Source organism: Rattus rattus, chromosome 3 (assembly GCF_011064425.1).
Source record: "Rattus rattus isolate New Zealand chromosome 3, Rrattus_CSIRO_v1, whole genome shotgun sequence".
NCBI classification, from domain to species: domain Eukaryota; kingdom Metazoa; phylum Chordata; class Mammalia; order Rodentia; family Muridae; genus Rattus; species Rattus rattus.
This window is the reverse complement of record NC_046156.1, coordinates 203,216,235-203,244,106: the sequence shown is the minus strand read 5'-3', so window position 1 is coordinate 203,244,106 and position 27,872 is coordinate 203,216,235. Positions and strand designations below refer to the sequence as shown.

Genomic DNA, 27,872 nt, shown 5'->3' with positions numbered 1-27,872 from the left:
CTTAGGACTCTCTACCCGGAAGTGCTTCACCACCTCTAAAACCGCATACACTTCCCAGGGCGATGGCGAACAGCCTGTGACTGTAATTCCATGGCCTCTAACATATGTAAACAGCCCTCCTGATGGGCATAGGGTGCTCAGAAGTCCATTCTTGTAAACGGGTAGCTGTGTATAAAGAAGCCTTGAAAACAGACAGCGACTCCGTTCATCAAAATCTTAGTTTGCGGTTGGTGTACAGTTTAATGCCTCCGAAAGACATAAGAAAACAACCTTCAGTGCAGGGCAGTTCTCAAAAGCATTCATTAGGGTAACTGACTGAATTGTCTGCTTTGTTAAGGTTGTTGGGTATGAGTGTGCTCAGGGGGTGTTTTTTTGGGGGGGAGGGGGTGAGCTGTCTTTCTGAAGACACAGTAGCTTCTGACCGGTTGCTAAGCTGGAATGTCATCTACAGGAATGAGGGTTTTAAATACCCCTGCCGACCTTGAGGTAAACCTGCTCGGCAAGGGTACCTCTAGATAAGGGCGTTTGAGCACCCTGTACAGTAAGCAGAACTCGGGGATCATGAAAATGACAGCTTTGAGCATTTAAATGTTGCATTGCCTTGTTTGCTAAAATAGAACATTAAAAAATAATTTGAGAAGCTGGCAGGATGCTCTGACAGCTGAGTGGGAGGTTTCTGGCTACAGGCCATGTTGCTGAGCTCTGAGCGCTTGCTCTCGGCTAATCTGTTTGGTTTGGGGGTGGGGGGGAGGGTAAATAAAGAAGAGGAAGAAGGAACTGAATTGGAGAGGGGGGAAAAAAACTACTTATAAGGTAAAATTTGTTCGCCGCATATGAAAGAAAGTATTTTATTCCTTTTTTTAACCTGTATAACCAGGCTGCTGTTGTGAAGTAAGTAATTCTCTTACACAGAGGGAAAAAGATAGACTAAAAGAAGAGGGGACCTCCAGTGATTCAATCTCTCCTGTTCCGGCCCCAGCAGAGGCACAGAGCTGGGACGCACCGCACCACAGAGTGGGGGCTCCATCTCCTGCCTTATTTCAGAGTCTAGCTTCAAACCTTTACGGCCCACACCCATCGTCACCCAGTTACAAAAACCGTAACAAAGCAGGCAAGCCGGAGCTGCCAAGTTTCGTCGAGGTAAATGACATATTAAAATGCTCACCAGCCACTTGTTTCAACATCTGGTCACCTCGCGCGGAGCTGTCATCGTAATGTTCGAAAAGCGAGAACGCGGCAGGCATGTTCTCTAAGGAAGCTGTGCTCTCCATGGCAGACAGCAGCCTGACAAGGGAACAGAACGCTCCTCAGTGGGGCAAGCACGAACACACAACCAAAACAGTCTTCCTGCTCAGCCCGAAGCTGATGAGGGTAACTGTGGTTTATATGAGGCAAGGGTATCCAAAGGCATCAGAAGACAGACATCTAGAACCCATTTATTCCTAGGCATCTGATGATACTAGGGGTCTTATCACTGGGCTCTCAAATTTGAAAGGTTTTAAATTATCTAGACTTCGATTCCTATCTAATAAACTAGTCCTAAAATTTTGCTTCATGTCAGTGGTTGTTTTATTTCCTATGGACATTAATATTCTGAGCCAATCTGGAAGTTTCCACATGGACGCTTCTCCCTGCTCCTGCTGTTCTCAACTCTCAGCACTAACCTTCCAGTCACATGTGCCGGGCTGTTCCAGGGGCTGGAGGGGTCTAGCTGTGAAAGCCAGGCCAGCCACTCCTAGAAGACAGGCCTCAGCTCCCAAAGGAACTGGTACGGTAGACCCAAGCCCTGCTAAGCAGACAGCCTGCTCGCACTAAGAATGATCATTTGGATCCAGGTAAGACGCAGATGCGTGTAAACAGAAGGGACAGAAACGGGTTAGCTCTGAAAGGGAAAGGCGGAAAGGGGAGTTTACAAAATGATTCGTCTTTAGCCAGGGGGACCTCAGAGTGGGTCAAGGCTCTCTCATACAACTGAAATGTTCTTCTATCGGGGAAGGTAACATTGAGGAGCAGCACTGGCTTCCTTCTCTGAACTCTTGGTTTTCCGGCAGCAGACCTACCTTGAGGCCTTTGCACTGGCTTCTGGGACTCCCCCCAAGCCCCTCATACCAGCACAGTTCCTTCACTTAGCTTAGTTCTCGGTTCAAACGTCATCGAGGGGAGAGAGGCTACTAGTCGGGCAAGGCCTGCCACCTCCAACCTTGCTGCAGCCCCCTTCCATGTTTGTTTATTTCCTGATATTTATCATGGCAACTGCGCCAAAATACAATTCTGTGTTTTGCAGGGGGAAATTGTCTTAATCATTATTGTGTTGCAGTGCCTTACTTGATGCACAGCAGACATTTAATAATACATCTTCATCTAAGACAAGGCCAGTGGTCTAATTTGTATAGAAATCAGGATCTCGGGCACAGTAAATCTGGTGTCACAATAAGGGGGAAAGACCATGAAATATTTAAGGAGTGACTTCTGTGCTTACTACAGTTAAACATGATAAAATCCACTACCATTTGGTTTCAGGGGAGATGCTTTGGTGAGGAATGTCTGAGGCAATAGAGGAGAGAGAGAAGATATTACAGATGGGAAAATGGCACGAGGGTAGGCCAGGGGTACCAAGGAGAGCAGAGCACACCATGGCATAGGAAACAGAGACAGAAGGGGGAAGCATCCTGAGACCTGATGCCTTCCGCACCCACGGAAAATTTCTATTTTATCTTTGAAGAATCAGAAGGGTCACAGCGTTGCCAGTGACAGAGAAATGTAGACAATCCTGGCAAGCAACTGGGGAAAGATCACAGTCAGTAGACAAGATAGGCAGTGGATGGGTTGGCAGACGCCCATCTAGATGGGTTGATCCAGATAGGGGGAGATCAAAAGCCTATATTAAGGCTTTAGGGTACAGAATATGGAAAGAATAGACTAGGAATTATTATTTGAGTGGTGATCAGGGTGGGATAGATGCCTTAGCAGTGAAGAGCATTTGTTGCCCTTACAGAAGACACAGGTTCAATTCCAAGCACCCACGTGGTAGCTTACAACCATCTGTAATACCAGTTCCAGGGGGATCCAGTGACCTCTTCTGATCTCCTCAGGCACCAGGCATGCATATGATACACACACATACACGCAGGCAAAATACCGTATACAAAAAATAAAAACCAAAACAAAATGACCAATATGCACATTAAACCTTCTCAATACATTTCGCTAACTTTACAGAAGCTGCCTGTATATTGCACAGTAAAATGTTGAGTTTTCTCTTGTACATGGACTGATTTAGCAAGTTGATATCCATTTACAATGTTTGAGGCTCTCCTGTTTATATTACAGAAGAACAGAACAGAGACAAGAATGCATCCTCTTAGCAGGAAAGCATTTATAAGGCAAAAATGTGTTGTTAAAGATATGCAAATGTTGGGTCTGAATATGCTTGACAGCATTCATTAATTTAAGCTTAAAAAATTAATATACAAGCACTGTCTTCAGAGATATGACATGAAGTGAGAGAGAAAAAGCAGGAAAGAAACAAACAAGGGAAAATAAACTAGATAGCACTTCCTATAGAAAGGAAGAAGTTATCTTGATTTAAAAGTATGTGTATGGGGCTGGAGAGATGGTACAGTGGTTAAGATCACTGACTGTTCTTCCAGAGGTCCTGAGTTCAACTCCCAGCAACCACATGGTGGCTCACAACCATCTGTAATGGGATCTGATGCCCTATTCTAGTGTGTCTTGACAGAAAGGACATTCCTTAAAGGAGAAATATGAAAATATATACACTTTTATACAAACAAGCCTTATGCCACAGCTAAAATGTACTCATCTTTTTTTTTAAAAGTGTGTGTTTGTATGTGTGGTGTCATGTGTGTATGTGTTTGTATGTGTGTATGTGTATGTGCCAAAGACCAGCCTCAGCTTGGAGAGGCGTTCCTGAGATAAGGGGTATTCTGGAAACAGTGAATCAAATGACTGGAAGTCAAACTGTGGGTTTCAAGCTGATGACTCATGTTCTGCTCAAGACAGCTCTCCAGATTGCTCTCTCTATGTTCTCCTTTCTCTGGAAATCTCCAGACAGCCTTTTTTTTTTTTTCTTAATTCTAAAAACTCTCTGCACAGATCATCTCTTGCAGATCAAAAGCCCAGTCTTTTATTTACATAATGATTCAGTCTTTACCCCAGGTTTCCTCTTGATTATCCCGTGAATCAGCATCCCCTGACCCTAGCCCCTAGATTCTTAGCAAAAGACAACAAACATAGCCAATAAAATAGCTGGATGGGACCCCACTCTGAAATTACCATTCCTACCATGCCTTCACCTGGACCTAAACTCCCTCTGCACCAGGCTGACCTTGAACTCGGGAATCTGCATACCTTTGTATCTCCCTGTTTTTGTATCATTCCACCATGCTGGCTACAGTGTAGCTGCCTCTGTTCTTTTAGATCTGTGAAGTTCCTTATACAATTCATATTGCATCTTTATATTTTGCTTAGTTGAGAAATTATATGTTTTTGAACTCATGTTTTCAGAGTTATTTCCCACAGCCTTTAGGGCTGTCTTGAAGGTCACAGTGTTTTACCATTTTGCTGAGACATCCTGAATTCCCAGGTGCTGTCTCTGATTATCATGGAGTCATTTAACCTTGACAGAGAGGACATTCCTTAAAGGAGAAATATGAAAATATATACACTTTTATACAAACAAGCCTTATGCCACAGAAGTCATCAACACCGTGGAGACTCACTCCCTGATGGCTCTGTTCCAGAGGCAGGAAACCATGTCATATTGTCCCTTACATGGCCAAGCTTCTGGGCACAGTGTGTGTGTGTGTGTGTGTGTGTGTGTGTGTGTGTGTGTGGTGTTTATAGAGAGTTATTTATTTGCTGAGATTTTTTTCATCAAATCCCAGAGTTTTATTGTCCTTTATTTCACTACACTAAAAAAAGAGTCAGTTATCCCAACACCCACACAATCTTTTGAACATGGAGATGTCAAGCTGATGCCTACATATAGTCTCCACCTCTATCTTTTAGTGTTTTTGGTGTAAGAGTATACTCTGTAAGCTACTAAAAGAAAAATATAAACACCAATCTAGCTACAAGCCCTTTGATCTATAGTGCTAGGTCAACAGAGGTACAAAGCTTGTGGGAGTGACCAACCAATATCTGATTTCACCTAAGGAACACTCCATGAGAGGGAACCTATACCCAACACTGCTTAGGTGACCAAGAAGCAGAGACTGGATAACCTAGGGACCTAGGGTAAAGCTTAATAATACTGATCTAACAGCAGGGGGGAAATGCAATGATAAAATGATACCAAGAAATAGCTCTCTAAATCAACATGAGCCAAAGCCCATATGATCTCATAGACCCTGAAACAGCATGCACCAGGTCCTTCAGCGTATATATTGTGCCTTTCAGTTTAGTGTTTTTTATGGAATCCCTGAGTGTTTGAACAAGTGGGTCTCTGATTCTTGTGCTTTCTCCTGGATTCTTTCCCTTCTGTTGGTTTGTTTTGTCTAAAATTGATATGATACTTTTTATTTTATTTTGTTATATTTTGAATGAATGAAAGAAAGAAGGAAAGAAAGAAAGAAAGGAAGGAAGAAAGGAAGAAAGGAAGGAAGAAAGGAAAGAAAAGAAAAGAAAGAAAGACTAGCCACTAGGATAAAGGTTAACAACTAAACTGTCACTTATACCTTCTAGGAGAGGGGAAAAAAATCCATTTTTCTAATGGAGTGAGAATGGGTATACCAACCACTGCAGGACAGGCTGTAGCTGATCTGACATAATGGGCACCACTGTTTTTTGTGTGCTTTTATTTAGTTACAGTTGGTGATTTACACTTTTTTTTCCATTTGGATGTTCTATTTTGTTTTCTTGTTTGGGGTATTGTTTTATTGGGTTTCTGTTTGTCTTGTTTTGTTTTTAAGAACTTAAGTTGGGTAGGTAAGAATGAGGAGGGGATCTGGAAGAACTTGGAGGAGGGAAAGAGTATGATCAAAGTATATTTAAAATTTTTTTTCCGGAGCTGAGGACCGAACCCAGGGCTTGCTAGGCAAGCGCTCTACCACTGAGCTAAATCCCCAACCCCAGTATATTTAAATTTAAAAATTGTTTTAAATAATAAAAATATAATAAAAAGAAAAATATTGGTTACCCCAAGTATATCCCCCTTGAAATGATATGCAGCAGTAGTAAAGATTAATTCATTGTCAATTGGGAGTGAAAAAGAAATTAATTAAAATGACATGTAACTTACCAAGTTAAAGCATAAAACAAAAGAAACAGTGTTTAGTATGTAATGGCTGTCAATTCATATTAGTGGTAACCAAGTATTTAGAAAAATGAAACCATCCTTCAGCAGTTTTACAGTAAAAGCATTTATAAACTTTCATCAACCAAATTTCTTCCCAATCAATATGGAAGGGATAAAATAATTAAATATGTATCTATAGTATCCAGTATATGTGGAACGGCACTATCAATCCACATATTTTAACTTAAAAAATCAATAATTACATTACTGACCTCTAAGTTACAATGTATATGGATCACTACTTGGGTATGAGTTTCTCAAACTTATCCATGAGAACGGGTGAGGAGCCTCATCTTCCCTACAAATCCCTGAGTGGTGGAGTAGGGCTTCAGGGCCAGTCAGTTTTGGAGGCCATTAAGCCTGAGGGCAGACTGCTCTCATCAAAAGTTTCCCACCTCTGTGCCTGCCCATCACAAACATCCAGGAAGCTTTGTACCCAGACCACACTTCAAAACAATGAAGCCCCACTGTTTAGGCATAAGAATAATTAGACACCATCGGCACTGGTGGGCTTTGTTTTTGGCACTGGTGGGCTTTGTTTTTTTTGTTTTTTGTTTTTTGTTTCTCGGGGTAGGGTTTCTTTGTGTAGCCATGGCTGTCCTGGAACTCATTCTGTAGACTGGGATGACCTTGAACTCAGAGATCGGCTTGCCTCTGCCTCCAGGCTTAGTGTCAGTGGGTTTAATGCTCCTCGAGTAACCGTTCAGAGTACCCATACTGTTATGAAACTCTAGTCAATTAGTGCTGACACCAATATAGAAATAGGTTTTATAAAGTATACTGGGATTATGTTGTAAGAAAGTAAGACTCATTTCTACAGCTTCAGATATCTAAAAAATGATCAGGTTTTCTATTCAGATTCCTTTTTCCATACATATATCCCAGATAAATATTTCTGATTTAAATCTCCACTGTTTACTCTCTGTCATTGAGCGTCAGTAGAAGTAAGCCCAAGGGAATACTTAAATGATTTAGAAATGGACATTTATGCTTCCACTTAAGCTCGGGCTTAACAAGCAAGAACAATCTCAAATTCTTGCTGTGGGATTAAAGGGAAAGGGGCACGGGAACAGTATCTGGATGCCATCAGTAGATGATACAGGAGACAAACAGAAATCCGATGCCTGGTGTTTTTATAGACAGTACTTTCTAATCTCGTTGCAGTCTGCCTCTCACAAGAGTGAAGAGTCTCATAGACCAAGTGTTAAGAGTATCACCAGCACAAGATTAATTGTGCAATTACAATTAATAAATTAATGGGGTATCCACGAGATGGGTATCTATAGATTCATTAGATTAGCTGTACAGAAAGAGATGAGGACAGAGGTAACTTCTGTGGAGAAAATGATAGGCTGAGCTGGTGACACAGGTCCTGAAACTGTCACAGTGATGAATGATCATTTTAAGTACTCATATTCAACCAATAAGCCTATTCATTTATAGGTTGTTTTTTGTTGTTTTGGTTTTTGTTGTTGTTGTTGTTTTTGGTTTTGGGTTTTTTTGGTTTTTTTGTTTTGTTTTTGTTTTTGTTTTTTTTCTCAGTGACAGGAAAGATGGTTGAGGTTAGATAGAAAATACTCTACTCTATGATAATTGTTATTTAACCAAAGCACATGCAGTTTCCTTCTGAGCTGTCATTTGACTTTTAAAAGCGCTATGTGTAAGAGTGAGACCCCCGCAGCTCATCTCCACCATGCTCTTGCTGCCCAGTCCTGCTGCAATGCACCATGCTGCATATACCTTTCATTGATTTCCTCAAATGACTTGGGTTAGGAGAGGAGTCAGGGAGAGAGATGAGGAGGAGGGAAGGAGGAGGGAGAAGGGAGGGAAAGAGAGAGAGAGTAATTAACAATAGAACATATAAGCAACCAGAAGCATTGAGATCAAACACATTCAACAATCTTTACCCCTAGGCATCCCTAAAGCCATTTGTCTTTGGGACTTTAGGTTCTAGTGGGGAAATTGGTACTCAGAGAGGGTGGGAGACGAGTGTGGAGAAGGGGGGGGCTTCATTTGTGCCTTGCCTTGCTCTCCCTGATGGGCAAGGCTGGCAGTGGGCTGTTGTATCCTACTTCTCTTTAGTAACAAAGGTTTTAGAAATCTGTGGAGCAATAAAAAAAAATGGCTTAAATTTGTTCAGTGCGGGCTCTCTAATGAAATCAGCAGTCGTCTTTGAGGGGTATCTTCTCTCTGTGTCCTATATTCTCCAGTTTTTCTAGAATGAATAAGTATGGCCAACGAAAGTAGAAGCAAATGTTTTACCCTCTCCTAACTCATTCTTTCAGAGGGAAAGAAATATTCTCATCCAAGGCTACTGTGAGAGACAAAGTCCCTTGTTGATGTTTTACTTCATAGGAGGATCCCAATTTAAAAATAATTAAAGCTTTGCTTTAATTAAACATAAAGCCACCTAATAATTTTAAATTCTCCTTTGAGGGCGGCCATATTGACTTGACCTAAATCTGCCCTGGCAAGAGGTGTCCACAGAGGCCAATCACGAGCTGCTCTTTAATGCCTATTTTTGCCTCAATCTATCTCTCAACTTCACTGGGAGGTCTAGAAGGATAGGGAACTTTGAAAGAGGAGGCGGGGTCACCTCTTATCAACTCCATCTGTAGAGTTCCCATTTGACAATTAGGCTTGTGTCTGTCCTCTGAGAAATACTCATGGTTAATCATGAGTCTACAGAGAGACTTTTGGAACATTCTAGGGGCTTATGGGGAGCAAACTAAGGTGCATCCAAGAGAGTCTTGCTCTCTATAAGTCCCTTGTTTGAATTAAGGAATCTTGTCATGGGGAAGCTGCTTCCAGCAACGTCCTGTCCTATTTGAGAAAGGTGCCACACTTTTGTTTCCCTGATACATCAAAAAGGGAACCAAAATGTTCCTGTCAGCCATTTGGTAAGGCCAGATAGAATGGCGCACATGAGAGGTTACCTCAGATGAGAGTTCACAGGGCTGGCCCAGGGACCAGCATGAGGATGCTAGATAACTAACAGGAAGCAGGACTGGCCCTTGGAGGAAAGGCACGGCATAAGTGAGGTTGTGAGGGGGCTCTTTGGTTTTAGATGACCAACCTTCTGAAGCATGATAATCGGACAGCCACCTTCCATGGATCTCTCGGGGATCTATTAGCATTTGTGGGGCCTCTTTTATAGTACAAGCATCATGGATGCCCAAAGAATTTTGAAATCCCAGAATTGTGTGAACTCCATACTGAGCAACAGACCTTTCTGGGTTTCCCTTGGAGATGTTGCTTGCTCCGTTTGCTTTCTGAGACAGAGTCTTGTGATACAGAACAGACTGGCCCTGTACCTGTGTTCACACTGCCTCGGCTTCCCAAATGCTGTGATCACAGACTTGTGCTTCTGGAAACAGTTTATAAACAAACGTAGGAGTAGTTTTTAAAGTAGGCTTGTGCCAGCATTGCAGCAGGGATCAGGCCTGTTTGCTGGTACTTACGGCCAGGAAAACTGTCTCGTCAAGCTCCTCGGCCTCTCTGACGATGGTCTCCAGGGTGTCCTTGGCTGTGTCCATGCTCTGCAGGAAGTGGACCATCTGGTCATGCAGGAACTCCATTTTCTTCTTCTTCACTTCCTCGAAGCTCTGAGCTTTTTCATCATACTGGGCTAAAACCTTCTTCATCATTTCCTCATTCTGCATTTCCAGTCGTTTCTCGTTTTTGCTACACTTTTCCTAAAAAGGGTGGAACAAAAGCACCTCTTAATGAGCCAAGAAGCAATGCCTCCATTTGCCCCTCATCTTTCCTCTGGAAGAACTGACTTCTGACGTCACAGTAAAAAATGTGAAGCATTAAATACATGGTCTAAACCTTTGGCTTACATATCTCTTTTGCTGTAATTAGCTTTGCAATGGAATTCACTGTAAGAGTATCATCAAGAAGGTACAGAAATATCAAAATTTTTAAAAATGTAAAGAAAGTTAGATCCAGGGAGGGTGCTGGTAATCAGGCTGTAGAAAGGGCCTGTGGGATTTTCACCTCTCTGTGCCAATATTCTCCTGGGAGAAGCAGATTTACCACAGTGGAAGGAATTTTACTGTCCACTCGGACACACCTCGGGATTGGCTATTCTTACTAGAATGACTGAGGAAGGGAGTAATAAGACAGGTGTTCACTGATCGGCAACAGAGCGGGAGAGTGAATGGTAGCTTTCTGCAGTGACCCGGAGCTCTCTGGCTCTCCTGATTGACAGCTGCAGGTATCTGCACCACCTCTGGATAAGGACCGAACATTCCTACCCGCTCTCCTCACAAGTGGAGAGGCAGGAGGTGACAGAAGTTTATATATTCAAAAGTGTCCTGAGGCATCCGTTGGCCCAAACCAGTTGCTATAGACCATTTCTGGAGGCCAGGCCAGTGCAGGGCAGGGAAATAGAGTGGAAGCTTCTCACCCATGAAATAGAAACAGTAATTAACATCTCTTAGTAACTGGTTGTGAGGGATAAGCTTCAGAGAGCATCTGCCTGAGTCCTAAGAAGTGAATGTCTTTTGGGGAAAATTCTTTATCCTTAGGCAGAAAGTAGTCTCATAGCTCACAGGGAGGGAAGACTGTAAGAACCCTCACTTTTTATTAGGAAAACCAACAATGTAAACCCCACACACATACATACACACTACATATTACATCCCCCAACAGGCACTCTATACCACACACACAACACATGCGTGTACCCTATATGCCTCCTACACATATATCTGCACACTACATGCTACATACCACACACATACTACATACCACATACACACTACAATACTCACACCAATTCAGTTCCAAATAGTTTTCTGTTGATACAATGTATAAAGCAGGATAGAGCAGAAAGAAGTATGTTTACTTACCTCAATGGTATTAAAAAAGGATTCAATCTCACTAACAAAAGCTTCAATCCTCAAGGACTTTTCTTGTAGGTTCTCAAGAAATTCTCCTAATTGAACCTGAAGGGAAGAATTAAAATATCTTTACTGTATTAGAGGAAAACATTTCAATCAGCAAGTTCTGGTTTCTTTAGTATATTTGCAGAGATCCACTATCCTATTTTCATTAACAAATCAATTTTTTTTTTTTTTTTGCCGCTTCACCTAAATGGATTCGAAACATTACATATGATAAACAGCCGAGTTTTGTGGTGCTGCAGAAGTAGCTCGGTTGGTTAACTGCCTTCTTTGCAAGCTTGAGGGCAGGAGTTTGAGTTGCAGACTAATGCAAAGCTAACTGTGTATGGATGAACAAGCTCGTAATCCCAGAAATGGGGTAGTAGAGACGTGCGTGTAGTCCACCGTGAAGTCATGGTGGTTGGAGGCAATGGGTCACTTTGCGTTTACTGTCTATCTACAGGTGATCCTAAAATTCCTCAATCTGATAGTCAACACCATAGGGCTCTACTTCAGAGTATAGAAAACCCGTGTCCTTAGGAACAGTAGTAGCTCAGATCCAGAGTTTATTAAACACAAATGCCCGTGGATGTGTGTGCTCACACTCACGGGAAGACGGAGGAAAGCCTCGAGTACTTTCTTCAGGCACTAGCTACCAGTTTTGCTTTTGACAGGGTCTCTCACTTTCCTGGAATGCATTAAGTAGGCTAGGCTGGCTGGCTGCAAAAGCAGTGGCCTAGGGAGGCAAGGATGGGGGTGGGGAGCTGACAGTCCTGGAAGAGGCACGAAAGCCCACCCAGAAGATGCTAACAAATTCTCCAGTTCCAGCTGTTTGTGATATCCCCTTGCTTACTTTTTTTAGATTTACTTATTTAGGTATGTGAGGGTTTTGCCTATGTGTATGCGTGTGCACCACAAGTCTGACTGATCAGAACATTGTTTTCTTGGAATTGGAGTTATGGATGGCTGTGAGTTGCTGTGTGGGTACTGGGAACCGAGCCCAGGTCCTCTGCAGGAGCAGCCAGTGCTCATAACTGCTGAGCCCTCTCCCCAGCTTTTCTTTTCTTGAAAGTTTCCTCCAACTCTTAATCGTCTTGGGTAACTTAATGAAAAAAGAAAAGCAAGCCTTCTTGGCTTTAGTCAACTGACTTTCACTTTTCTCCTTCCCACTCTCTTTCAAGAATATCAACAAACAAACAGCAAACAGAACCTTTAAAATATTGTTTTAAAGATGACAGCATCCTACTTTTGAACTGTTCTTAAATTTTTGAAAAAAATGTATGATCTGAAGAGATCAGAGTGTTACTTTTGAACTTTTTAAATTGTCTAAATTTAAGTTTAGAAAAAACTTAGATGATGTCATCATCATCATCATCATCATCATCATCATCATCATCATCATGTATAGAAAAATGAGGCTTGTTTCTGCAAACAATGACCAGCAGCTGTCAGTCTTCAAAGCAAGTGTAATTATAGAACGGGGCACATTTCAGTGGAGATAGTGCATCTGTGACTTTTAGAGACACATTCTTGTGGAATCTGTTGAGATCCACAGCAGATTCCACAAAAGAGGTTGCTTCACTCCTTCCTCCAATCTTTAATAGGAAAAACCTAAATAATATTTCACCCTAGAGTAATAAGAGAGAATTAATTTGATAGGAAAAATACCCAGATTATAAAATGCAATCCTGTTTAATCAAAAGGAGGGACAATTATTTAACAGCAACATTACTGAAGTGTGGTTTGAGAATCAGCGATGGCAAAGCCAAGAGCATAAACTCCAATGTCAGACCAACTTGGGTATCAGTCCAAGCTTGGTCTCTAGTGACCTCAGCAAATCACTTAAACTCTCTGAGCCCATTCCATTACTGACAAAGTGATGACAGTGATGGGAACTATGGGAATTAAAATGTACTCTATATACAAAGAACTCGACATGTGTGCCTGGCACAGAGAAAGTCCTTGAGTTTTGAATAAAATTATTTACTAATTTTAAGATCATTCTGCTCTATGTTGAAGAGTATGTGAAGATAGAAGGTGGTTGGGAGGTGTATGGGTGCCCAGTGGATGGGTGCTCAGTGTGTGGGTGCTCAGTAGATGGATGCTCAGAGATGGGTACTCAGTGGATGGGTACTCAGTGGACAGGTGCTCAGTAGATGGGTGCTCAGTGGATGGATGCTCAGTAGATGGGTACTCAGTGGATGGGTACTCAGTAGATTGGTGCTCAGTGGATGGGTGCTGAGCAGTTCTACGTTTCTCAGGATCTCTAGGAAGATGGGATATGATGAGACTCAAAATTAAAATCTTACTGTTCCAAGCATTTTTTAACACTTAGAATAGGTCAGGGTACTAGATGTATTATTGATGACAGAAAGTAATTTGCTTTGTGTGCAAATGTGTAACTATTGAGGTTAAAAGCATTTTACTTTTTTTATATAACATTAAGAGTCATTGTTATACAAGGTCCATACCTAAACACAGTAAAAGCAATATATAGCAAACCAGTAGCCAACATTAAATTAAATGGAGAGAAACTTAAAGCAATCCTACTAAAATCAAGGACTAGATAAGACTGCCCACTCTCTCCATACTTATTCAGTATAGTACTTGAAGTCCTAGCCAGAGCAACCAGACAGCAAAAGGAGGTCAAAAGGTTGCAAATTGGAAAGGAAGAAGTCAAAATATCACTATTTGCAGATGATATGATAGTATACTTAAGTGACTCCAAAAGTTCTACCAGAGAACTACTAAGCCTGATAAACAACTTCAGCGAAGTGGGTGGGTGTAAAATTAACTCAAACAAATCAATAGCCTCCCTCTACTCAAAGGATAAACAGGCCGAGAAAGAAATTAAGGAAATGATACCCTTCATAATAGTCCCAAATAATATAGAATACTTCGGTGTGACTCTAACCAAGCAAGTGAAAGATCTGTATGACAAGAACTTCAAGTCTCTGAAGAAAGAGATTGAAGAAGATCTCAGATGATGGAAATATCTCCCATGCTCAAGGATTGGCAGAATTAATATAGTAAAAATGGCCATGGTTGGGGATTTAGCTCAGTGGTAGAGCGCTTGCCTAGCAAGCGCAAGGCCCTGGGTTCGGTCCCCAGCTCCGAAAAAAAAGAAAAGAAAAGAAAAATGGCCATTTTGCCAAAGGCAATCTACAGAATCAATGCAATCCCCATCAAAATTCCAACTCAATTCTTTATAGAGTTAGAAAGAGCAATTTTCAAATTTGTTTGGAATAACAAAAAACCCAGGATAGCAAAAACTATCCTCAACAATAAAAGAACTTCTGGGGGAATCACCATCACTGACCTCAAGCTATGTACAGAGCAATAGTGATTAAAAAAAAAAAAAAACCTGTATGGTATTGGTACAGAGACAGGCAGGTAGATCAATGGAATGGAGTAGAATTGAAGACCCAGAAACGAACCCACACACCTATGGTCACTTGATCTTTCACAAAGGAGCTAAAACCATCCAGTGCAAAAAAGATAGCATTTTCAAAAAATGGTGCTGGTTCAACTGGAGGTCAGCATGTAGAAGAATGCAGATTGATCCATTCTTATCGCCATGTACAAAGCTTAAGTCCAAGTGGATCAAGGACCTCCACATAAAACCAGATACACTCAAACTAACAGACGAAAAAATGGAGAAGATCCTCAAACACATGGGCACTGAAGATAATTTCCTGAACAAAACACCAGTGGCTTATGCTCTAAGATCAAGAATCGACAAATGGGACCTCATAAAACTGCAAAGCTTCTGTAAGGCAAAGGACACTGTCATTAGGACAGAACGGCAACCAACAGATTGGGAAAAGATCTCTACCAATCCTACATCCAATAGAGGACTAATATCCAAAATATACAAAGAACTCAAGAAGTTAGACTCCAGAGAGCCAAATAACCCTATTAAAAAATGGGGTTCAGAGCTAAACAAAGAATTCACAACTGAGGAATAGCGAATGGCTGAGAAGCACCTAAAGACATGTTCAACATCCTTAGCCATCAGGGAAATGCAAATCAAAACAACCCTGAGATTCCACCTCACACCAGTCAGAATGGCTAAGATCAAAACCTCAGGTGACAACAGATGCTGGCAAGGATATGGAGAAAGAGGAACACTCCTCCATTGTTGATGGGATTGCAGACTGGTACAACCACTCTGGAAATCAGTCTGGAGGTTCCTCAGAAAATTGGACATTGCACTACCTGAGGACCCAGCTACACCTCTCCTGGGCAAATGATGTTCTAACATACAACAAAGATACATGCTCCATGTTCATAGCAGCCTTATTTATAATAGCCAGAAGCTGGAAAGAACCCAGATGCCAAAAAACACACTTGGTATGCACTCACTGATAAGATATTAGCCCAAAAGCTCAAATTACCCAAGATAAAATCCACAGACCACATGAAGGTCAAGAAAAAGGATGACCAAAGTGTGGATGCTTCAGTCCTTCTTAAAAGGAGGAACAAAATATTCATAGGAGGGGATGCAGAGACAAAGTTTGGAGCAGAGACTGAAGGAATGGCCATTCAGAGTCTGCCCCACCTGGGTATATAGCCCATTTATATACAGCCACCAAATTAGATAATATTGATGAAGCCAAGAAGTGCAGGCTGACAGGAGCCTGATATAGCTGTCTCCTGAGAGGCTCTGCAAGAACAAGTGAAGTACAGAGGCGAATGTTAGCAGCAAACCATTGAACTGGGAACGGGGTCCCCATTGAAGGAGTTAGAGAAATGATTGAAGGAGCTGAAGGGATTTGCAACTCCATAAGAACAACAATACCAACCAACCAGAGCTTCCAGGTACTAACCCAGGTACTATCCAAAGACTACACATGGATAGACCCATGGCTCTGCTGCATATGGAGCAGACAATGGCACCAATGGGAGGAGAAGCCCTTGGTCCTGCCAAGCCTGGACCCCGCCCCCAGTGCAGGGGAATGCCAGGGAGGAGGTAGGGGGGTGCTTGGGTAGAAAGAAGACCCTCATAGAAGAAGGGGAGGGGGATGAGATAGGGGGCTTATGGCTGGGAAACCCAAAAAGGGAATAACATCTGCAATGTAAATTAAAAAAAAATCCAATTTAAAAAAAAAAAGAGTCTTTGTTATGAGATAGCAATCTCCCCAGTAGCAATGACCCCTTATCACTTCTTGGTATCCCGAGAACCTAGAAAAAATGCTCTGACATATAACCTACCCATAAAACTAACGATAAGCTAGTTGTAACTAAATTCTTAGGGAAATATCCGTACATTTTCAGACCATTTTGCTTAAAATAAATATCAAACACTAGTCATTTTTTTTTAAGAAAAGGCAAAAGCAAACCCAGTATCTGTGCACAATTTGTATGTGTTAAGTTGGTTTACCTTAACAGCACTTATAGCTGTGTCAAGGGCTGAAACCTCATGGTGTTTGTGAATGTCCAGCACCTTGTCCATTTCAGAGACCAGGCTTTTGCAGGTGTAGCAGTAAGAGTCAACCTGGGCCTTTTTCTGTTCCTTTTGTGTCTTAGTGGCCACTGATTCTCGTGCTGACTGATCTTCTCCCCCTCTGTCCCACTCTTCCTGTGAAGCAGACTTTCTTGGTTCCCCCTCACTCATGAGTTCCCGTTCCCCAGCATGTGACAAGGACTCCGTTCCTTGAGGTAACACTTCCTTGGGTGGGGCTTCTGAATAAGGTTCTCCTGGTAAGATGCCTTGACTGACTGTTTCCTGATTCAGAGAGTCAACGAAGTCATACTCATCCTGTACAGGGATGTTGTGGAGCCTCTCTTCACGTGACACACATGGGACCAGCTCTTCTTGTGATACTTCGGGAGCATAAGTGGCACCTGCTGTAGATTCTTCCTCTGGGAAAGACACTTGTACTGGGACATTCAGATTGACCTCTGGACTTGCATTTCCTGCTTCATGACCCTGGCTGCTTGGCTCACTCGTCCGAACACGGTGGGTGTCCTGGAATGGGACTGCGTAGCTCATCTCCTGGGTGATTGCTGTGACTTGCTCTGTAACGGGAGCTTTCTGCTGCGTTGCTACCTCATCGAGAGTCTCCGTGTGGCTGACGGGCTCTCCTTCCCGGTCAATGACCTTGTGCTGTTCTTCCAGATTCCTCTCCCAAAAACTAGTTCCGGGCTTTCTCCCGATTTCGCTTTCTGTGATTCTCAGTTGCTGCGAACCGTCTTCGCCAACCGGCTTTTCTTCCAGGCTTTGGCCTTGGTCTTCCTGAGTTACAGACTCGTCACGAAGAATGTCATCTTTGAGTACATACTTCTCGAAGTACATGCCTGTTCCATCGTCGGTGTCAGAATGTCGCCTTGGGAATGACGTCTCCGAATCCACGCTGCCACCCTCTGAGGCTGTTTCTCCTTCATTCTTCTCCCCCAGTGCCCCCTCGTACAGATCCTTATAGAAGAAGGAAAGCGCAGGTGGCTCCTCTAACAGCTCAGGGTTAACAGCCTTGGGGGTGGTGGGAAATATCTGTCTTCTTGACAGTACTCCTTCCTCCACATCGAACAGAGGCATCCCGGGAGCCCTGGAGTCCACATCTCCACCGACACCCTTCGGAGCATTTTCTTCACTCGGCTTTTGGATAACCAAAGACTTCGGCATCTCTGCATGAGAGGACTTGCTACCATTTTTCTCTGGCCCGTAAAAGCTTTCGTCTAACTTTACTAAGTCATATTCGTGGTCTAGGGTCTGTTCAGCTGAACTCTCTGGGAAAGACGTCAGTGTTTCTGTGGCTTCCTCTGAGGAGCCCTCAACAGTTGATTTCGGTCTTTCTGAGGCTGGGGAGAGGTTATAATCGATCAAAGTATATTTTTCAAAATAATCCTCCTCACCAGAAACTCCTGGTTGGACGGACGTGAAATCCCCTGATCTCGAGCCTGTGGCTGTCTCCTCCTTTGTCTGGTAAGATTCCTTTGGTTCATTTTCCGTCGGCGATGTGATTTTCCTGTCAGGAACTTCTAACTCGCTCTTCTGTGTTGTATGGGAAGCAACTGCTTTCCTCTCATCGCGAACAGATACGCTTTTAAGCGAGGATTTCTCTTCCAAATACTGTAAGTTATCTTGCATTTGTTCACTTTCTTCCTGATCCACCGAAGGGATGAAGGCAGGGGCATGGATGTTCAGTATCTCACAGCCCTCAGAAATGATGCTAAAAGCACTCCTCTGCTCTTCTGAAAGGCCGGCTGGCTTGCTGGTCACTGAAAATTCTCCATCTTTCCCAGAGGTGCCTTCGGGCTCCTGGGGTATGCCTCCCACAGGGGGCGCTCCGTCCGCACCGACGGCTGAGGCACTGAGCATAAACTGAGTATAGCTGCTTGCCGCTGCAGAGGGTGGCTCGCTTCTGTGCACATCCTCCATCGCTTCCGAGGGACGCTTTGAGATAAGAACAGACTGTTTCGGCATCTCCTCGGGGTGACCTGTAGAGGTCTGGATAGTGTGAACTGTAGGCCTATCTGACCGTGTCTCTTGTTTCTTCACTGTATGTTCTAGAGAAGTTTCTAGAGTCGGCGGTGTTCCTAGATTGTTTGTCCCATCCGTAATGTGTCCTGCTGTCCTCTCGGCAGCCCTAGAAAGGGGCCTTGGCTGCGCATGTCCATCTTCAGCAGCCACCGAAGCACCAAGGGACAACTCAGGCACCACAAACTGCCTCCTTTCCTCTTTGAGATCCACTCTACTCTCACGTGGCTTCTCCAACTCCAGATTTCCTCCCTGAGTAAAAGAATGGCCATCCACTTCCTCTCCATGGGGAGGCTCCACACAGGAAGCCTTGGTTTTCTCTACTAAAGTTTTACCTTCTTCCTGGGGATGTGGTTTGGTTTCTGCTGCCCTTCTCTCCCCAATTTCTGGGTATACCTCTGTGAATATATGCTCTGGTTTTTCAATAACTGGTGGTGGTTTAACCGGAGAAGGTGGTTGGGCCTTATCCCAAGAGATGGCTGATGCACCAGGCACAGGCATGGCTGCCGCGGGGGAAGAAGACAGACCTCCCTCCTCGCCTTCTGGAAATACCCGTTCCTGCGCTTCCTTTTCTCTCCTCTCAGAAGCAAGAGTCTTGCTGGGTTTTTCCATGAGCTCCTCCCTTGGAGAGATGCGCTGTTCCAGCCTCCCAGCAGCTTTTGATCCTTCCGATTTGAAAGGTCGAGATTCCGGCATCATTTGCAACTTTCCTACGGCTTTATTTTCCCCTACTTCCAAGGGAGCCATGATTTCTTGCTTCTCTGCCAGCCCCTTCTCCCCTGCCAAGGAAAATGATCTAGTTCCCCAGCCATCCTTCTCCACCGCTGGGCGTTCCACTTCCCCTTCATGACGTTCCAGAGACGTGGGTTTTGGCATTTCTTGTCTCAGTCTGTCTTCACCGAGATCAATTAGGCTGCCTTCTGACTCCACGGGCAAACTCACTGGTGCTTGCTTCTCTGAGTCCATCCTCGCGAAGGCGGACAAAGTTGATTCTGGCCGCTGTGGCGTTCTGTCGACTACGTCAGATGACAAGAGCTGCGCTTCTTTGTGACCACTGCTCGGCTCTTCCTTAAGAACAGAAATACTCCACATAGATGGAGGAGCGATCTCTGGCTTCTGGTGTCTTTGGCTCTCAGTAACATGAAGAGGCGCCATGTTCTGGGCTTCTTCCATACCCACTTTCTCACCCATAGGGGAGCGAGGATGAATTCCAGGATGCTCGTCACCAGCTGAAGTAGCTAAGTTTTCACCCCTTCCCTCTGAAAAGCCTGGGAGTTCTTTCTTCCCGTAGTTTTCAGAGTTAGAGGCAGGCTTCTTTAAAACGTCTGCGTTTGGTAAAAATGTGAGTTTTTCTTCACCTCTGGGTTCTTCACCCAGCTTAACTGTGACCTCAGGTAATGAGTGAACCCCTGGCTTCTCAGCTACAGTAACCTCAGCAGGAACCGCACCTTTAGGCTCTACGGCAGTTACTGCTTTCTCTATAGAGGGACTTGGCTGAGTCTCTAGATCTTTACTGTCAGCAACCTTATTATCTGGAGTGCTCGATCCAAACAATAAACTAGACATCCATGATTTGAAAGACGAAATTCCTTTCTTCCCCTTCTCTGCAGGAAGACATTGTTCAGCCACCAGTGACTTCTCAGATGGCTTTTGTGTCACCCCTGGGGTCTCTGGGGGTTGAGGTGCAACATTTGCTTTCACGGCAGGGCCTTGCACGTCGGGGGCTAGCTTTCGCCCTTCCTCAGCATCACCTACGGCCTTTGACTGAACCCGCATGGGTTCTTGAGATGGCTTCTCACTGGACACTGGTGCTATGCTTGCTCCTCGGTTTTTGCCCACTGTGGGTTCTACAACTTCAGCCAGGAAATGTGCTGAGCTGGCAGGAATTGGGGTTGCCTGCTCCACTGATGGGCCAGTCTCTGATTTTTGGATAGTTCTTCCAAGAGGTAGTTTGAGTTCCATCTGGACATCTTCTTTGCAAGGCTTGGGAAGTTCTGCATTTGTCTTCTCTGATACTGAATTTTCACTCTCCATGAGAGAACTGTTCTGCCTCTCCTCTGCTCTGCCTCTATCTGTCTTCCCAACAGGAACCACGGCCTCTGTTTCTTCAGAAAGATAAGTCTTAGTGGTGAAGGTTTCTACCTTGCCACTAGATACACAGAGGATAGATGCTTGTTCTTGCAATGGCAAATGGGGTTCTTCCTGCTTCCTGATTCCAGGTGTGTGATCTGAATCCAACGGGGCAGCCCCGAGTTTCTCTGGCATCAGATCCTTGCTCTCAGAGGACTCCAGCTGCCTGGGTCCTGGTTTTCTGTCTTCATGCTGACTGACCAAGCCATCTGGCTCGTCCAGCATCCGAGTGTTATCCTTGGGAGAAATCAGGGTCTCCTTCACTTCTGTTCCTATAACATCGGCAGGCTCAGCTGTCATGAATGGCTTCCGTTGCTCCAGATTCTCTTTCTTCTGTGCTAATTGTTTAATACCCAGGTCTGGCTTCTCTGCAAAAGAGCTGCCCACATCAGGCACCTTAACAGCTTGACCCTCAGGAAGGGTCTTTTTAAGCTCTTTTTGCTTTATGGGGAGGTCAGAGGAAGCAGTCTCTAGTGGAGACGTAGCAGGCACAGGGAGCCCCCTATGTTCTTCTTGCTCTTTTCCTGCACTCCTAAGCTCAGTGGGGCCTTTTTCTAAGACACTGGGTTTCACTATTTCTATACCTAAGGACCCATCCCTGTCTCTACTATCAGTGAGTTCCAACCCCACAGTCGGTGCTTCTGAGAACCGTTTGGGCTTCTTAGGCTCTGGGGGGAGCTTTACGAGCTCTTCTTTTCCTGAGAGGAAACTCCCCAGCCCTGGAGAAGATGTCTCCTCTGCTTGCCCATTCACCTCATCCCTGAGTGCCAGTAACGTCGGGGCTGGATCATCTGACACTAAATTTTCGGAATCAGGAGACCTTGTCATCTCCTCAGGTTTGTCATCCGGCACCGTGTGTTTGGGTGTGGGTGACACTTGTGATGGAGGAGGCTCAGTGTCTTCTCTCTCTACCTCACTACGTAAGTCGATGGGAAGTTTGGGTTCAGGCCTTAACACCTCTGAGACAGACACCAAGTTCTTTTTCTGTGGCGAAATGGATTCTTTAGACTCGGGAGCTGGGGAGAGTGAAATGCCTCGTTTGTCTTCTACCCTAGTTTCCCCAGCCACATCTGAGGGCACCTTGGATCCTGGCCGCCCAGGTTTAACTTCTTCAGTTTCCACTTTTGACCAATCAGAGAGCTCTGAGGGAGATGATAAACTTAGAGACGACTCTAATTTCCTTTCTTCCTCTGCTCCTGGCCGAGCTGAGCCTCTGAACGAAGAGCTGTCAAGGACAGCAGCAGCTTCTTTAATTGGTTCCTTCTCTCCCCCTCTGAGAACTGTGGGATCGGCTGCAGACATGGTGAGCGAAGGCTCACCACTTCCTAACCCACTCTCCCCTACTCCCTGAAAGCCCGGATGTTGGGCAGGGCCCGCAAGAGACGAGTCTGTCGGGATCTCATCTCTGCCGAACACAGCTGAATTTGAATCAAGCTTAGTTACTGGCACTGGAGTGGCAGAAACGCTGGCTTTGGTTTCTCTCTCCATTTCTTCCCGCAACGCTGGAAGCGCGGTTGGTGCAGGTGGATGATGCTCAACTTCCCTCTCGACTCCCGACGAGGCTGCAGGAAGTTCCCTGGTTATTTTGGATTCCTGTTTCACTTCCGTTTTCACCGCGGATAAAACCTTACGTCCAGAAATAGATGTTTCCTCTGGAGGTGAATGCGGTTTTACCACTTCAGGCTCATTCTTTGACAACATTCTCTGCTCTAGTTCAGAAGTCACAGCTGGCGCTAAATCGGGCTTGACACCCGCCTTTGGCTCATCTCCCACGTCAGACAAAACTGAATATCTCATCCCAGACCCTGGAACGTTTGGGGGCTGAGGCTCTGGTGTCTGATCCTGTGATGCGTGCGCTGTCGCTTCTTGAGAATCCGGCACAATTTCTTCCCGTCTGACTTTGGGCAAAGCCATCTGTTCCTCTGCACTTGTGAGAGTGAGCGATGCTTTGGGTTCCCGTTCTGTCTTAAGGACACGGGCTGACTCAGGTGAAACGGAGAACTGAGATGTGGACAAAACGGATGCGGTTTCTTCCTTTACCACGGATGAGACTGCAGATGCAGAAGCTGCTATCGTAGCTGCTGTCGAACTCCTCTTAGCATCTGTCTCCTCCCATCCACTGGTTAAAGGTGGTGGCACCACATCTTCAGCCTCGGGCTCCAGAGATGCTCGAGTTTTCTGCCGCTGGGCCAGGATGAGATATTCAGATACAGAGGTTGAAACCGTTGGAACATCTGGCTTAGTTTCTGCTTGGCCTGTCGTTGTCATAACGGCTGAAGGTGGCAGGCTCAGATCTTCAAACACAGGTATAGAAGGGAAAGGCTCCTCTTTCCGCTCCTTCGATGGAGCAGAATGCTCGGGCACGGGCGTGGCCACTGAGGATCCCGTCTCTTCTTCATCTGCCCCTGAGAAGTAGGGAAAGTCAGGCGCAGGACTCATTGGGAGTAATTCGTCTGCCTCGACTTTGTTCCGCTCTGTTTCTGCGATTCTGTACGGTGGGATTGAAACCTGTGATGCTGAATCTGGAGAAAAGAGTTCAGCCTCTTCGGTGTCCTCATCGGACAGAACAGTGTGCTCAGAGGGCGACGTTAAACACAGTGGAGAGTCACGCCCCAGCTCTCTTCTCTCTAGTTCCTGAGTTGGATAGGGTGAGAAAGAGAATTCTGATGCAAACGCAGAATCAGGGGAAAGGGGCCCAATGCTGTCCTCTTCCTGCCCTGGCTCTGATAGAGCTGAGGGTGAGGAGGCACCTTTTAGAAGCAGAGGCGATGCGTGGACAAGCTCTGGTGTGGAAGAGAATGAGCGCTGCTGGCCTTCTCCACTCCTTTCTTCGGACAGGACCTCTTGTTCGGATGAGGTGGGCCAGGCAGGTGGGGCCTGGCTTTCAGAAAGCAACTCAGTGGTTTGTGGAGGGAGAGTGCGTTCAGCTGCAGGGACCTCACTGGATGAAGATAGCTCGATGGCTTCCTTTTCTTCCTCTAACAGGATTGTCGGCTCAGCAAGGCCTTTGGGTTTGAATTGGGGCGTGTCATCTCTTGTTTTTTCGGGGGGTTCTTGTGTTGCACTTTGAGGAACTGAGGGTTTAAATGGCAGTTTTGAATCTGATGCGAAACTTCCACTTTCTAGACCCTCATCTTCTGATAGAGCAGCATGTCTGAGTGTGGTAGCCAGGGGTGGCAAATGGCATTCAGAAGCCTTCTCACTTAGTGATGGCGAGTGAGGGTATTCAGAAGTGGCATCCACAGCTGAAGAAAGTAGCCCAATATCTTCTTTCTCATCTTCCGTCTGAATAATGGGCTCAGAAACATGTTGGGATTTTAACGGGAGCTTAGGGTCACCTGCTCGTACCAGCAACTCTTGCGCATGCGCTGGACCAGAATACTCAGTCGCAGATAGAGAATCTGAGGCCTCTGTCTCTGAGGCCTCATCTCCAGACAGGACCAGATTGTCTGGTGAAACTGTTGAAAAGAGTGGGGACTGGGTGGAAGATGTCTTCTCAGTGGTGGATGGAGAAAGAGAATGCTCAGATACAGAGGTCACAGCTGGGGAGTAAGACTCACGTTCCTCCTCGCCCTCTGAAAAGACGGCAGGTTCACTAGATTTCACATCAGATACAGAAACTGCCTCTACTTCTAACTTCTCTGACTTACGGTTCAAATCCTGTAGGACTGAATACTCAGATACAAAAGCAGAATCAGTAGAAACAGATTCGCTTTCCTCTCTTTCTTCCTCGGACAAGGTGATATGTTCAGGTGTGAATGTCATCTGTGATGGGAGAATGGGCTCTTTTCTGTGCTCCACTTCAGGGGACAAAGGCAATGGGGAATCCTTCTCAGAAACTAAAGGACTTTCTGGGTAATCAAGTTCTATGATCTCTTCTTCTAGACTAGAATCTTCAGGTTCAATGGTATCTGTGATTGGTAGAGAAGTTTCTACTCCACTCTCTACTTCCTGTGATGCAAGGGAGAGAAGAGGCTCGGGCGCATGCTCCTCCTCTCTATGAACTTCCTCCTCCCTATGGACTAAGGGCACAGGCGCATGCTCCTCCTCTCTACGGACTAGGGGCTCAGGCGCATGCTCCTCCTCCCTATGGACTAAGGGCTCAGGCGCATGCTCCTCCTCTCTACGGACTAGGGGCTCAGGCGCTTGCTCCTCCTCTCTATAGACTAGGGGCTCAGGCGCATGCTCCTCCTCTCTACGGACTAGGGGCTCAGGCGCATGCTCCTCCTCTCTATGGACTAGGGGCTCAGGCGCATGCTCCTCCTCTCTATGGACTAGGGGCTCAGGCGCATGCTCTTCTTCTCTATGGGGCTCGGGCGCAAGCTCCTCCTCTCTATGAACTTTGGGCTCGGGCGCAAGCTCCTCCTCTCTATGGACTAGGGGCTCAGGCGCAAGCTCCTCCTCTCTGTGGTCTATGGGCTCAGGCGCATGCTCCTCCTCTCTATGGACTATGGGCTCAGGCGCATGCTCCTCCTCTCTATGAACTTTGGGCTCGGGCACAAGCTCCTCCTCTCTATGGACTAGGGGCTCAGGCGCATGCTCCTCCTCTCTACGGACTATGGGCTCAGATGAGGTCACAGGTTCAGACACTCGTTCCATTTTTTCTATTGAAATCGGCTCTAACTCTTCCATGTCTGGCTCAAACCCTTCTTGGATGGCTGGTCCTGGTCTTGATGGTCCTGTCTTCAAAGACTCCTTCTCTGCCTCCCATGACATGGAATGGTTAACGGAAACCATGCCTTCCTGTTCCACATCATTAGCTAAGCCTGACAAGACTGACGCATCCTCTGAACTTTCCATTCCTTGTGAGTTCTGCTCCAGTTCTTCCTTTGCTCTTTCGGGGACCATGGTTGCTGGAGTGCTGGGTGGTTCTGTTCTGTAGGTCTTTGACTCGTCAGCTGGCTGTTGTTGCACGGTCTGTGAAGGTCTGAGATGTTCTTCTTGATCGGCTGTATCATTTCTTGAATAAGAGGGTAATGTGTGTTCTGTTGAAGATGTAGCATTTAAGAGGGAATCAGTATATGTTTTCTTTTGCTCTTCGTGACTAAACAATGAGGTCATGGACCCTTTGGAGAGGGCACCTCTCCAGGGTGGAGCAAGCTCTCTTGCCCTGTCTTCTTCTGGGCTCTGGGCTAATTTCCTTTGGGAAGCTATGTTAGAACCACCATTGCTCAAATCCGGCTCTAGACTAATGGATGATTCTTTCCCTCTCCTGTAGTGTATTTCCTTAATCACATAACCTTTTGGCAGTGTTCCATAAAATTGTAGAGGAATTAACTCTTCTTTAACTGAATTGAACATCTTTATTTTGTATTGTACCGTTCCTATGTAGACTGGCTTCAATACTAATGGTTTGTGCTCTTTGTAGATAGCCCCAGTGATGGGAGGCGTATTTGATTCAGTCTTCTTCCTTCTTGTTTTATCATAAGTGCCAATAGATGACTTTTCTTTCTCAGTATTGAGCATGGGCTTTTCTGAAATTAAAGGACCATCTTCTTGGTTTGTCAGAACATCTTGCGATTCTAGAGAATTCCTTTTTTTGCTGCCTTTCCTACGCAATGATGGTGAGCCCCGCTTGGACTTCTGAGTTCTTTTGCGTGTCCTTTTAACTTCATCCATAATAAAGGAAACACTTCCTGGAGGAGAAGTCAGAGCTGACCCTTCCAAACTACATATTCCCGATGTCTGACTTTCTTCTGAAGCCCAGGGAGTGGAAGATCTGCTTGAATTGGTCTCCCAGGTTATCCCGCTGTCCTCCCGTTGAACTGCCACCATGGAAAAGGATGGGTCAGAGATGATACACTCCTGCTTGATCTTACCCTCTTCATCCTCATCTGATAACCTATGGTGATTAATATCAATAATTATATATTATAGCAATAAAATAAAATTCATATTAATTATTAGAACAAGTAAATACAAAATATAGAAGTCAATAATCCCATCTACCTCAAATGTGGGGTGACTATAAAGTGAGCTAAAGTTCATTTTCACACTTTCCTCATTCTGGGCTGCCCACCTGGTCGTCCCGTGTTCCTCAGTCACTAAGGCTCCCTTCTCTGAGCAGGACCCACATGTGACTCTGGCATCTGTGCTCTTTGTTCCCACAGTTGCCGCCAGACCTAGCTGTGGACCACCCACTCCATCTGCTTCCTAACTGGCCAGGAGTCTGATGCCTGCCTTTTTGATTGGCCCGGTCTCAGCCCCTCCTATTCTCCTTCCAGCTGGCTTTCCCAAGCATCCCATTAGCGAGATCCCTCAGCGAGACAAATCTCAATAAACTCTTCATACTTACAAAACAGGAAGATCCTTGGCTCCGAATTCCCATCCGATTTTATTTCCAAGTACACGCCTCCCCCACTCCTACATGATTAGCTTCTGTTATAACGACAACTGTGTACCACAGAATGGTATCAGATTAACTGCGGGCTGCACAAACAACCATGGTCCTAGGGAATTGGAATGGAACTGGGGACTTCCTTTAGCCTAGTGTCACAGTAGCCATCATAACATCATAGCTAATGAATCAATTACGTTTGTGATGATGCTGGGAAAAATCTCTACTCGTTTCCAGTTGCATAAAATCGTAACATATACAATCACATAAAGTATAAAATGCTTGATAATGAGTAAACCATGTTACCAGTTTATGCTACATACTCTTTAGTTGGAATGGATTCCAACTTAACAAACAGAAAACCAGAACCAGAAAGAAAAGTTGATGTAAGGCTGCATGCCCTGGCGTGGAATGCAGGCAGCTGCTTTTTCAGAGCCTCGCCTCTGGAGGCCATGGCAGGGTTGACTGCTACCATCTAGTGTGAGTACATGCTACGATGCTCACAGAAAAATGAGACCACTAACCAATGCATCTTTTTAGAGCATGGCCCCATATTTATTGTATCGAATTCACTATCTAGTAATTATTTCCTGGGTGCAGTTATAACAAAGGAAGTCCCATGCCTCCTCACTTCCACCATCTGTAGGATAAGAATAATAATCGAATACACTATAGAGTTGATGGAAGGATTAGTTAATATACAAACAGAATGCTAAG

The 27,872-nt window shown here is 44.9% G+C and overlaps 1 protein-coding gene across 1 annotated transcript in view; it reads right to left on the bottom strand.

Moving 5' to 3' along the window:
* The window catches only part of Cmya5 (cardiomyopathy associated 5), a 92,849-nt gene that overhangs the window by 32,190 nt on the left and 32,787 nt on the right, over positions 1 to 27,872 (bottom strand). The window contains exons 2-7 of the mRNA XM_032899030.1: positions 20,889 to 26,660; positions 16,592 to 20,510; positions 11,176 to 11,271; positions 9,781 to 10,014; positions 8,060 to 8,082; positions 1,166 to 1,284 (exon numbers count right to left, since the gene is read on the bottom strand). Coding sequence (XP_032754921.1) covers positions 1,166 to 1,284; positions 8,060 to 8,082; positions 9,781 to 10,014; positions 11,176 to 11,271; positions 16,592 to 20,510; positions 20,889 to 26,660 — 10,163 coding nt within the window. The remainder of the gene's footprint in view (positions 1 to 1,165; positions 1,285 to 8,059; positions 8,083 to 9,780; positions 10,015 to 11,175; positions 11,272 to 16,591; positions 20,511 to 20,888; positions 26,661 to 27,872) is intronic.